Source organism: Coregonus clupeaformis, chromosome 18 (genome assembly GCF_020615455.1).
Source record: "Coregonus clupeaformis isolate EN_2021a chromosome 18, ASM2061545v1, whole genome shotgun sequence".
NCBI lineage: Eukaryota > Metazoa > Chordata > Actinopteri > Salmoniformes > Salmonidae > Coregonus > Coregonus clupeaformis.
The window spans coordinates 45,080,892-45,093,905 of record NC_059209.1 but is presented as its reverse complement, the minus strand read 5'-3'; the positions used below and the strand labels follow the sequence as shown (position 1 = coordinate 45,093,905).

The 13,014-nt window shown below is 51.8% G+C and overlaps 1 protein-coding gene across 1 annotated transcript; it reads right to left on the bottom strand.

Moving 5' to 3' along the window:
* Positions 1-11,447: 11,447 nt before the first annotated feature.
* LOC121587343 (homeobox protein koza-like) lies at positions 11,448-12,573 on the bottom strand. The gene is made up of 2 exons (XM_041904244.1): positions 12,293-12,573; positions 11,448-12,070 (listed from the first exon to the last, which is right to left on the bottom strand). The coding sequence occupies exons 1-2, from the start codon at positions 12,492-12,494 to the stop codon at positions 11,664-11,666; spliced, it is 609 nt and encodes a 202-aa protein (XP_041760178.1). The 5' UTR covers positions 12,495-12,573; the 3' UTR covers positions 11,448-11,663.
* Between the last annotated feature and the right edge of the window lie 441 nt (positions 12,574-13,014).

Here is a 13,014-nt window from a genome sequence, read left to right as displayed (position 1 = left end):
CGCCAACCTGCCTTCTGGCCCCCAAACCCGGTGGCCTCCTCTCCTAATCTCCCAATTCGCCCTGTGGCAGCCTCCTGCTGCCCAGTCGCCCATGCCGTGTGCCCCCCCCTAAAAAATTTCTGGGGTTGCCTCTCGTCCGTCCGACGACGACACTGTTGACGCCGTTGCTCCTCTCTCGCCAGGGCCTTAATCGTAGCCCATGGCCCTTTGCCCCCGAGCATGTCCTCCCAGGACCACGATTTGCCCACCTGGGCCATCGCCAACCTCGCCAGCTCCTTTCCAGGCGCTTCCTCCCATGTCCAGGCCGCCTGCTCCTGGACACGCTGCTTGGTCCTGGTATGGTGGGATCTTCTGTCACGATCTTTAGAGTGAGTTGACCAAGGCGCAGCGTGATGAACGAACATACTTTATTTAAAGAGAGTAAACACTCGAACAAAACAATAAACGATACCGTGACGTCCAAAAGTACAAACCAAAAGGAACAAACCAACTGGAACAAGATCCCACAACTATTGTGGGAAAACAGCCTCTATAAATATGGCTCCCAATCAGAGACAACCAGCAACAGCTGACACTCGTTGCCTCTGATTGGGAACCACTCGGGCCAACACAGAAATACAATACATAGAATATACACACCCTGGTTCAACATATAGAGTCCCAGAGCCAGGGTGTGACAGTACCCCCCCCTAAAGGCGCGGACTGCGACCGCGCCTAAACATAAACAAACCAGGGGAGGGCTGGGTGGGCATTCCTCCTCGGAGGCGGTTCCGGCTCCGGGCTCGCCCACCACCCTCCAATAATCCCCCCGTAGCGCCCCTGGTCCGGTCTGGCCCCGCTGGCTGGAGCTGGACTGGACATCATAGGAGCGGATTGCTTAAGCTCCGGTGTGGAGCAGCTGACCGGCACCTGACCAGGTATCGGTGACCCAGGCACGGGTTGTGCCGGACTGACGACGCGCACCCCTGGCTTGGTGCGTGGAGCAGGAACGGGCCGGACCGGGCTGACGATGCGCACCCCTGGCTTGGTGCGTGGAGCAGCAACGGGCGGACGGGCTGACGATGCGCACCCCTGGCTTGGTGCGTGGAGCAGCAACGGGCCGGACCGGGCTGACGTCGCACCCTGGCTTGGTGCGTGGGAGCAGGAACGGGCCGGACCAGGCTGACGATGCGCACTCCTGGCTTGGTGCGTGGAGCAGCAACGGGCCGGACCGGGCTGACGATGCGCACCCCTGGCTTGGTGCGTGGAGCAGCAACGGGCCGGACCGGGCTGACGATGCGCACCCCTGGCTGGTGCGTGGAGCAGCAACGGGCGGACCGGGCTGACGATGCGCACCCTGGCTTGGTGCGTGGAGCAGGAACGGGCCGGACCGGGCTGACGATCGCGCACCCCTGGCTTGGTGCGTGGAGCAGCAACGGGCGGACCGGGCTGACGATGCGCACCCCTGGCTTGGTGCGTGGAGCAGCAACGGGCGGACCGGGCTGACGATCGCACCCCCTGGCTTGGTGCGTGGAGCAGGAACGGGCCGGACCAGGCTGGACGATGCGCACTCCTGGCTTGGTGCATGGAGCAGCAACGGGCGGACGGGCTGACGATCGCACCCCTGGCTTGGTGCGTGGAGCAGGAACGGGCGGACCGGGCTGACGACTCGCACCCCCTGGCTCGGTGCGTGGAGCAGGAACGGGCCGGACCGGGCTGACGATGCGCACCCCTGGCTCGGTGCGTGGAGCAGGAACGGGCGGACGGGCTGACGACTTCGCACCCTTGGCTTGGTGCGTGGAGCAGGAACGGGCCGGACCGGGCTGACGACTTGCACCCCTGGCTTGGTGCGTGGAGCAGGAACGGGCCGGACCGGGCTGACGATGCGCACCCCTGGCTTGGTGCGTGGAGCAGGAACAGGCCGGGCCGGGCTGGCGACGCACACCGTAGGCTTGGTGCGAGTGGCAGGAACAGGCCGGGCCGGGCTGGCGACGCGCACCGTAGGCTTGGTGCGAAGTGCAGGAACAGGCCGGGCCGGGCTGGCGACGCGCACCGTAGGCTTGGTGCGAGTGGCAGGAACAGGCCGGCCGGGCTGGCGACGCGCACCGTAGGCTTGGTGCGAGTGGCAGGAACAGGACGGGCCGGGCTGGCGACGCGCACCGTAGGCTTGGTGCGAGGAGCAGGAACAGGCCGGGCCGGGCTGTGGAGACGGATAGGAGGCCTGGATTGAAGAGCTGCCACAACCCGTCCTGGCTGAATGCCTACCTTCACACATTCTTTGTGAGGCATCAGCACAGGACGTACAGGGCTGTGTACCCGTACTGGCATAACAGCACGTGACACTGGCGCAGGATATCCGGGACCGAGGAGAGGCACTGGAGACCACGAGCGCTGAGCCGGCACACTCCGTCCTGGCTGCATGCCCACCTTCGCACGACACGTGCGGGGTGCTCGCACAGGACGTACCGGACTATGCCGGACCACTCGTGGCACAGTACGCAGCTCCGCATACCGCGGAACCTGCCCAGTCTCATGCTGCCATGCCTGAGTACGGGGAGTTGGCTCTGCTCTCCATCCAGGCTCCGCCAACCTGCCTTCTGGCCCCCCAAACCCGGTGGCCTCCTCTCCTAATCTCCCAATTCGCCCTGTGGCAGCCTCCTGCTGCCCAGTCGCCCATAACGTGTGCCCCCCCCCTAAAAATGTTCTGGGGTTGCCTCTCGTCCGTCCGACGACGACACTGTTGACGCCGTTGCTCCTCTCTCGCCAGGGCCTTAATCGTAGCCCATGGCCCTTTGCCCCCGAGCATGTCCTCCCAGGACCACGATTTGCCCACCTGGGCCATCGCCAACCTCTCCAGCTCCTTTCCCGGCGCTTCCTCCCATGTCCAGGCCGCCTGCTCCTGGACACGCTGCTTGGTCCTGGTATGGTGGTATCTTCTGTCACGATCGTTAGAGTGAGTTGACCAAGGCGCAGCGTGATGAACGAACATACTTTATTTAAAGAGAGTAAACACTCGAACAAAACAATAAACGATACCGTGACGTCCAAAAGTACAAACCAAAAGGAACAAACCAACTGGAACAAGATCCCACAACTATTGTGGGAAAACAGCCTCTATAAATATGGCTCCCAATCAGAGACAACCAGCAACAGCTGACACTCGTTGCCTCTGATTGGGAACCACTCGGGCCAACACAGAAATACAATACATAGAATATACACACCCTGGCTCAACATATAGAGTCCCAGAGCCAGGGTGTGACAGTACCCCCCCCTAAAGGCGCGGACTGCGACCGCGCCTAAACATAAACAAACCAGGGGAGGGCTGGGTGGGCATTCCTCCTCGGAGGCGGTTCCGGCTCCGGGCTCGCCCACCACCCTCCAATAATCCCCCCGTAGCGCCCCTGGTCCGGTCTGGCCCCGCTGGCTGGAGCTGTACTGGACATCATAGGAGCGGATTGCTTAAGCTCCGGTGTGGAGCAGCTGACCGGCACCTGACCAGGCATCGGTGACCCAGGCACGGGTTGTGCCGGACTGACGACGCGCACCCCTGGCTTGGTGCGTGGAGCAGGAACGGGCCGGACCGGGCTGACGATGCGCACCCCTGGCTTGGTGCGTGGAGCAGCAACGGGCCGGACCGGGCTGGCGATGCGCACCCCTGGCTTGGTGCGTGGAGCAGGAACGGGCGGACGGGCTGACGATCGCACCCCTGGCTTGGTGCGTGGAGCAGCAACGGGCCGGACCGGGCTGGCGATGCGCACCCCTGGCTTGGTGCATGGAGCAGAACGGGCCGGACCGGGCTGACGACTTCGCACCCCTGGCTCGGTGCGTGGAGCAGGAACGGGCGGACCGGGCTGACGACTCGCACCCCTGGCTTGGTGCGTGGAGCAGGAACGGCCGGACCGGGCTGACGACACGCACCCCCGGCTTGGTGCGTTGAGCAGGAACGGGCGGACCGGGCTGACGACGCCGCACCCCTGGCTTGGTGCGTGGAGCAGGAACGGGCCGGACCGGGCTGACGATGCGCACCCCTGGCTTGGTGCGTGGAGCAGGAACGGGCCGGACGGGCTGACGATCGCGCACCCTCGGCTTGGTGCGTGGAGCAGGAACGGGCGGACGGGCTGGACGACTCGCACCCCTGGCTTGGTGCGTGGAGCAGAACGGGCGGACCGGCTGACGACTCGCACCCCTGGCTTGGTGCGTGGAGCAGGAACGGCCGGACGGGCTGACGATGCGCACCCCTGGCTTGGTGCGTGGAGCAGGAACAGGCCGGGCCGGGCTGGCGACGCACACCGTAGGCTTGGTGCGAGTGGCAGGAACAGGCCGGGCCGGGCTGGCGACGCGCACCGTAGGCTTGGTGCGAAGGGCAGGAACAGGCCGGCCGGGCTGGCGATGCGCACCGTGAGGCTTGGTGCGAGTGGCAGGAACAGGCCGGGCTGGCGGCCGCGCACCGTAGGCTTGGTGCGAGTGGCAGGAACAGGCCGGGCCGGGCTGGCGACGCGCACCGTAGGCTTGGTGCGAGGAGCAGGAACAGGCCGGGCCGGGCTGGCGACACGCACCGTAGGCTTGGTGCGAGTGGCAGGAACAGGCCGGGCCGGGCTGGCGACGCGCACCGTAGGCTTGGTGCGAAGGGCAGGAACAGGCCGGCCGGGCTGGCGATGCGCACCGTAGGCTTGGTGCGAGTGGCAGGAACAGGCCGGGCTGGCGACGCGCACCGTAGGCTTGGTGCGAGTGGCAGGAACAGGCCGGGCCGGGCTGGCGACGCGCACCGTAGGCTTGGTGCGAGGAGCAGGAACAGGCCGGGCCGGGCTGGCGACACGCACCGTAGGCTTGGTGCGAGTGGCAGGAACAGGCCGGGCCGGGCTGGCGACGCGCACCGTAGGCTTGTTGCGAGGAGCAGGAACAGGCCGGGCCGGGCTGTGGAGACGGATAGGAGGCCTGGATTGAAGAGCTGCCACAACCCGTCCTGGCTGAATGCCTACCTTCACACATTCTGTGTGAGGCATCAGCAGAGGACGTACAGGGCTGTGTACCCGTACTGGCATAACAGCACGTGACACTGGCGCAGGATATCCGGGACCGAGGAGAGGCACTGGAGACCACGAGCGCTGATCCGGCACACTCCGTCCTGGCTGCATGCCCACCTTCGCACGACACGTGCGGGGTGCTCGCACAGGACGTACCGGACTATGCCGGACCACTCGTGGCACAGTACGCAGCTCCGCATACCGCGGAACCTGCCCAGTCTCATGCTGCCATGCCTGAGTACGGGGAGTTGGCTCTGCTCTCCATCCAGGCTCCGCCAACCTGCCTTCTGGCCCCCCAAACCCGGTGGCCTCCTCTCCTAATCTCCCATTCGCCCTGTGGCAGCCTCCTGCTGCCCAGTCGCCCATGCCGTGTGCCCCCCCTAAAAAAATTTCTGGGGTTGCCTCTCGTCCGTCCGGCGACGACACTGTTGACGCCGTTGCTCCTCTCTCGCCAGGGCCTTAATCTTAGCCCATGGCCCTTTGCCCCCGAGCATGTCCTCCCAGGACCACGATTTGCCCACCTGGGCCATCGCCAACCTCTCCAGCTCCTTTCCCGGCGCTTCCTCCCATGTCCAGGCCGCCTGCTCCTGGACACGCTGCTTGGTCTTGGTATGGTGGGATCTTCTGTCACGATCGTTAGAGTGAGTTGACCAAGGCGCCGCGTGATGAACGAACATACTTTATTTAAAGAGAGTAAACACTCGAACAAAACAATAAACGATACCTTGACGTCCAAAAGTACAAACCAAAAGGAACAAACCAACTGGAACAAGATCCCACAACTATTGTGGGAAAACAGCCTCTATAAATATGGCTCCCAATCAGAGACAACCAGCAACAGCTGACACTCGTTGCCTCTGATTGGGAACCACTCGGGCCAACACAGAAATACAATACATAGAATATACACACCCTGGCTCAACATATAGAGTCCCAGAGCCAGGGTGTGACAATTGAGCTAAATTGAGGTGGAGTAGTAGACAGCCCCTCCAGACACTGAGGCCTAAGGCTCGGGAAAGCAGTGCCTCTGTCTCTGCTGATAAGAGCGAGCCCCTTGCCCTTTGGCAACATGCCTACAGGAGGCTACGTGATTGAGTGGGGTGAGGAGGCATCAAATACAAGCCATGGATTTCAGAGTTTGCTGGAAACAGTCAACTGGACAGAGTGCATTCCATGGCTGCCACAGAGGTGAGTGGGTGACATTCCATTTTTCACCATCATATCTTACTCTAGCCTACCCTTACACTACCCTGCCTATCTCAATGAAAACATTGTCAATAGAGAGATTGCCCGTGTAGCTCAGTTGGTAGAGCATGGCGTTTGCAACGCCAGGGTTGTGGGTTTGATTCCCACGGGGGGCCAGGATGAAAATGTATGCACTCACTAACTGTAAGTCGCTCTGGATAAGAGCGTCTGCTAAATGACTAAAATGTAAAATGTAATTGCCATTATTAACTGGCATTACGTTGCTGAGAAATACAGTTTGGGTGGCTCTGTTTTACACATACCCATATGCCAGTGGCAAGGACAATAGTGCTATCTTGTGCATCAATTTGACGTCAGGACAGGTAAACAATAATGTCTGAGAGAGACAGATCTAGATAAGACATTTCCTAGAGAGATATATTTTTTGTTGTCTTTTCTTTTTTTGTCTTTTTTTTTTTTCAAATGCTGAAGATATAGCTACCTACAGTACCTGTATTTCCTGGACCTGTGCCATCATCAAATATGTTAAGTGTTTATTACTGCTTTATAAATTATAAACAAAAACTATCTATAAACTACAGTAGCCTACTTATAAACCATTTGCAAAGCCTTTATAAACCATTATAAAAGGCACCTTAATTAAGCTGTTACCACAGTATCACCACAATTATGTGTAAGATTGCCTGGCTTCCATGCAAGAGTCACATGCTTAACTCAACAACCATTTAATTGTGGGCATTCTACCAACAGTTTTACCTCATATTTGATCCTGAAGGATACAGTAACTTTGGTTTCCCCCATAGCTCCATGTGTCCATCCCTTGCCTGTCTCACAGTTCTCACAAGCATGATTGTGGGGAAACCATTTCACATTTCATGTAGTCACCACAATGAGGAACTGCCTTCGGTATAGGTTTATTAACTAAGGTTGATTTCCGCTCCTCCGCAGAGATCTAATTAGCATAATACAAAAATCCCCATTAAAAAATCTGTCCGTTTAAACTAGAGATATCTGTTTTTTTGCATGGGATGCGTCTCAATCAACCGCATCCGCTATTACGCTTCGAACACACCGACTGCGCCTTGCGTTTTGGTACACCAGAAGTACATTCACTGCAGAGGCAGTTGCAGTGTGTTCTGTGTGGTGCATATGTTGGATTTATCGAACATATGCGTCAAACTGTATGCCTAAACAGTTGACAGAAATGGTAGCAGAAGGTGAATGTTGAACTTTTGTTGCACACATATCTAGATGATGCTGCATACTATTTTGCGCAATGAAGCAGTCGGTGTGTTCAAAGCGTTACGATAAATCCAACGTATGCACCACACAGAACGCACTGCAACTGCCTCTGCAACGCAATGCTGCAAAGCAAACGCAGCGTTCCATTGGAAATTAATGTACTTCTGGTGTACCAAAAAGCAATGACGCAGTCGGTGTGTTCGAAGCGTTCTGCATTTCGGTTGAAAATTGGTCTTCTCACAAAATCGTCTGTAGTGTCCGAACTATTATGGTCACTCTATGGAAAGATGAGACTCTCACGAACACATACAGTTGAAGTCGGAAGGTTACATGCACTTAGGTTGGAGTCATTAAAACTCGTTTTTCAACCACTCCACAAATTTCTTGTTAACAAACTATAGTTTTGGCAAGTCGGCTACATTGTGCATGACACAAGTAATTTTTCCAACAATTGTTTACAGACAGATTATTTCACTTATAATTCACTGTATCACAATTCCAGTGGGTCAGAAGTTGACTGTGCCTTTAAACAGCTTGGAAAATTCCAGAAAATTATGTCATGGCTTTAGAAGCTTCTGATAGGCTAATTGACATCATTTGAGTCAATTGGAGGTGTACCTGTGGATGTATTTCAAGGCCTACCTTCAAACTCAGTGCCTCTTTGCTTGACATCATGGGAAAATCATAATAAATCAGCCAAGACCTCAGAAAATAATTGTAGACCTCCACAAGTCTGGTTCATCCTTGGGAGCAATTTCCAAACACCTGAAGGTACCACGTTCATCTGTACAAACAATAGTACGAAAGTATAAACACCATGGTACCACGCAGCCGTCATACCGCTCAGGAAGGAGACACGTTCTGTCTCCTAGAGATGAACGTACTTTGGTGCGAAAAGTGCAAATCAATCCCAGAACAACAGTAAAGGACCTTGTGAAGATGCTGGAGGAAACAGGTACAAAAGTATCTATATCCACAGTAAAACGAGTCCTATATTGACATAACCTGAAAGACCGCTCAGCAAGGAAGAAGCCACTGCTCCAAAACCGCCATAAAAAAGCCAGACTACGGTTTGCAACTGCACATGGGGACAAAGATCGTACTTTTTGGAGAAATGTCCTCTGGTCTGATTAAACAAAAATAGAACTGTTCGGCCATAATGACCATCGTTATGTTTGGAGGAAAAAGGTGGTTGCTTGCAAGCCGAAGAACACCATCCCAACCGTGAAGCACAGGGGTGGCAGCATCATGCTGTGGGGGTGCTTTGCTGCAGGAGGGACTGGTGCACTTCACAAAATAGATGGCATCATGACGAAGGAAAATTATGTGGATACAGTGAGGGAAAAAAGTATTTGATCCCCTGCTGATTTTGTACATTTGCCCACTGACAAAGAAATGATCAGTCTATAATTTTAATGGTAGGTTTATTTGAACAGTGAGAGACAGAATAACAACAACAAAATCCAGAAAAACGCATGTCAAAAATGTTATAAATTGATTTGCATTTTAATGAGGGAAATAAGTATTTGACCCCCTCTCAATCAGAAAGATTTCTGGCTCCCAGGTGTCTTTTATACAGGAACTGAGCTGAGATTAGGAGCACACTCTTAAAGGGAGTGCTCCTAATCTCAGCTTGTTACCTGTATAAAAGACACCTGTCAACAGAAGTAATCAATCAATCAGATTCCAAACTCTCCACCATGGCCAAGACCAAAGAGCTCTCCAATGATGTCAGGGACAAGATTGTAGACCTACACAAGGCTGGAATGGGCTACAAGACCATCGCCAAGCAGCTTGGTGAGAAGGTGACAACAGTTGGTGCGATTATTCGCAAATGGAAGAAACACAAAAGTACTGTCAATCTCCCTCGGCCTGGGGTTCCATGCAAGATCTCACCTCGTGGAGTTGCAATGATCATGAGAATGGTGAGTAATCAGCCCAGAACTACACGGGAGGATCTTGTCAATGATCTCAAGGCAGCTGGGACCATAGTCACCAAGAAAACAATTGGTAACACACTACGCCATGAAGGACTGAAATCCTGCTGCGCCGCAAGGTCCCCCTGCTCAAGAAAGCACATATACAGGCCCGTCTGAAGTTTGCCAATGAACATCTGAATGATTCAGAGGAGAACTGGGTGAAAGTGTTGTGGTCAGATGAAACCAAAATTGAGATCTTTGGCATAAACTCAACTCGCCGTGTTTGGAGGAGGAGGAATGCTGCCTATTTTTGACATGCATTTTTTCTGGATTTTTTTGTTGTTATTCTGTCTCTCACTGTTCAAATAAACCTACCATTAAAATTATAGACTGATCATGTCCTTGTCAGTGGGCAAACGTACAAAATCAGCAGGGGATCAAATACTTTTTCCCCTCACGGTATATTGAAGCAACATCTCAAGACATTAGTCAGGAAGTTAAAGCTTGGTCGCAAATGGGTCTTTCAAATGAACAATGACCCCAAGCATACTTCCAAAGTTGTGACAAAATTGGTTAAGGACAACAAAGTGAAGGTATTGGAGTGGCCATCACAAAGCCCTGACCTCAATCCTATAGAAAATGTGTGGGCAGAACTGAAAAAGCGTGTGCGAGCAAGGAGGCCTACAAACCTGACTCAGTTACACCAGCTCTGTCAGGAGGAATGGGCCAAATTTCACCCAACTTATTGTGGGAAGCTTGTGGAAGGCTACCTGAAATGTTTAACCCAAGTTAAACAATTTAAAGGCAATACTACCAAATAATAATTGAGTGTATGTAAACTTCTGACCCACTGGGAATGTGATGAAATAAATAAAATCTGAAATAAATCATTCTCTCTACTATTATTCTGACATTTCACATTCTTAAAATAAAGTGTTGATCCTAACTGACCTAAAACAGGGAATTTTTACTAGGATGACATTTAAGGAATTGTGAAAAACTGAGTTTAAATGTATTTGGCTAAGGTGTATGTAAACTTCCGACTTCAACTGTATCTCTCAGATATAGGACAGACACTTCATAACAAAGTTCATTTAGATTTTTTGGGAGACTATCTATTGTTCCATGTAGTGAATCTGTTATTCAATGCGTTTGTATGGGCTAATAGCAGCAAGGCCAAAATAATTTTTTCATCAAGTAAATGCTAAATGATCTTCTTAAAACAATTCCATATAGCTTAGTAGAACCCCCCCCTCCTCCGGCTTAGACAGAGCTTAGACTCTAGTTTTTTTTTTAAAGACATGTTGATGTCGAATCGAGTCTCAGTTTAAATGGATGCATAGGGGCTCTTTATCTGTTAAAGAAGCCAAGCATCGTTGTTTAGAGAAGGCCCTCATCACTCATGTTTTCCAGCCAAACCCTTATCTGCTCATGCAATTTGCTAGTATTATCAGAGTTTAACTACAGGTACAACCATTGTTTGCCTCTGGCAACAGTTTCTGTAGACCATATTTCAAGCATTCATTCCTGCATGGAAGTATATATATTCAGTTTAAAGCAACACTCATGGCTCCTCCAGGGAGAGGTGTTTGGCAAGGAATTGCAAAATGACTGTTGAGTCACACCTTATTTCCACAACCAGCCCATGGCCCATTACATAGTGTTCTTTATCTTAATCACCTCAGAGCTCAGAATAGTGCCATTTATGCTTGCTTAGCTGTAACTCAGCAAAATGGAAAGAGTAAACTTGAGTACACACTGTTTCATTTTCAATAACCATCACTAGGCTACTTTCTAAATTAAATGATGAGCTGCATGGGTACTGACAAATTTAGCACGATTTCTATTACTATAGCTGGCAAAACTTTTCATAGACCTTGACACTACAATATCCTTTAATAATAATAATAATATGCCATTTAGCAGACGCTTTTATCCAAAGCGACTTACAGTCATGCGTGCATACATTTTTGTGTATGGGTGGTCCCGGGGATCGAACCCACTACCTTGGCGTTACAAGCGCCGTGCTCTACCAGCTGAGCTACAGAGGACCACACCTTTGAATTACTTAGTCTCAATTTCAAATCAGTCACCCTTTATTTTCTTGCAACATAAATTTGAATAAAAATAAATATAAATAAATGACAGCTGACAGTTTATGACATAGGTAGGTTACAGTGTATAGCCATAGAAAAGTAGATTATGAAAAAATATGACAAGTTACTCTGCTGAATAGATCAAATACCTATGTTACCATATTGACATGAATATTGTCCAGTATATTTAATGTTCACCATAGTGTTGGTCTCCATGTGCGATTAAAGTCATACACATATGGTCGGTATTGATATGTTTTGTACAACGTGGTGAGAAGTGATGCTCTGACTAAATCGTCCTCTGTACATAGTCCTTCTGACTTTTGAAATGTGTCCTTATAGTACTCCGTAGCTTGCTGCTTGCGTTTGGTTTTGTATCTTCTGTTCTGAAACCAGATTTTAATTTGCGTCTCGGTCAGTCTCAAGGTGTTGGCAAGATGGGCTCTTTCAGGAGCGGACAGGTACTTCTGGTGGTTAAATGTAGTCTCCAGTTCTAGCACTTGCAGATGCGTAAAGGCAGCGCGCGAGCGCTTCTGTTTGCCCGCTGATGTAAAACTTTTCATAGCATCTGGGGTGCTGGAACTAGAGCTGGCAATGGAATCTGTAAAAGAGAGTCATGATTAGCCCGTTTGTGGTGTGGTGGCTTTGCGTCAAAAGTTGGCAATTGACAGGTGAGCTGCCTACTCCACAGGTTCATATATCGAATATTCCCTTTTATAAATTTGTGTGATTCCAGGGAATCTGGCACACCATGGTCAATCAATCAATTTGCGTATAGGCTACACTTTCTTTAAGTAGCCTAAATAAGATCCAATGTGCTCACCTTTCCGCGCTCCAAATGCTGTATGCTGTGCCCAAAGTTCCACTGACTGTGATACCTGATCGGGCTGTTGGTTATTCCATTGAGCGCATCCCTCCTTGGACTTGTGTGAAGAAGAGCACGGAAAGTTTAGCAGTGTCTTATCTTTAATGGACAAGATGTCCTCGATTAAAAATGAAGTTAGTGGCTTGACGGTCTCCGACATTTCTGCAGTTAGTAATCCACTTTATTGGCCAACGAATGTAGACTAAGGCTTGAATGAAGCACGCAAGCCAAGTACGGAATGTTGCACCGGACACTTGGCTAACTCATAACTTACTGGTGCCTTAATTTATACTAGTGCTGTAGTGGTCATGAGCAGCGACTGGCGAGGCGGGTCTTCTCGTCGACGCAAATGTCTCTCTGCCCCATGGCAAAATGATTAGAATTGCTAAATTTGTACCCAAAAGGTTGGAGCCGGCACTGTGTTGATGTCACTAGATTTCAGTTTAGTCATTTAGCAGACAATCTTATCCAGAGCGACTTAGAGTTAAGTGCCTTGCTCAAGGGCACAGACAGATTTTTCACTAAGTCGGCTCGGGGATTCAACCCAGTGAATTTTCGGTTACTGGCCCAACACTCTTAACCACTAGGCTACCTGGCGCCCATATGACCTAGATGACACTAATGATAGGAACAGATCTGCTGTGCTCAGTTTACATTGATTTATTATTTTAAAATCTCTT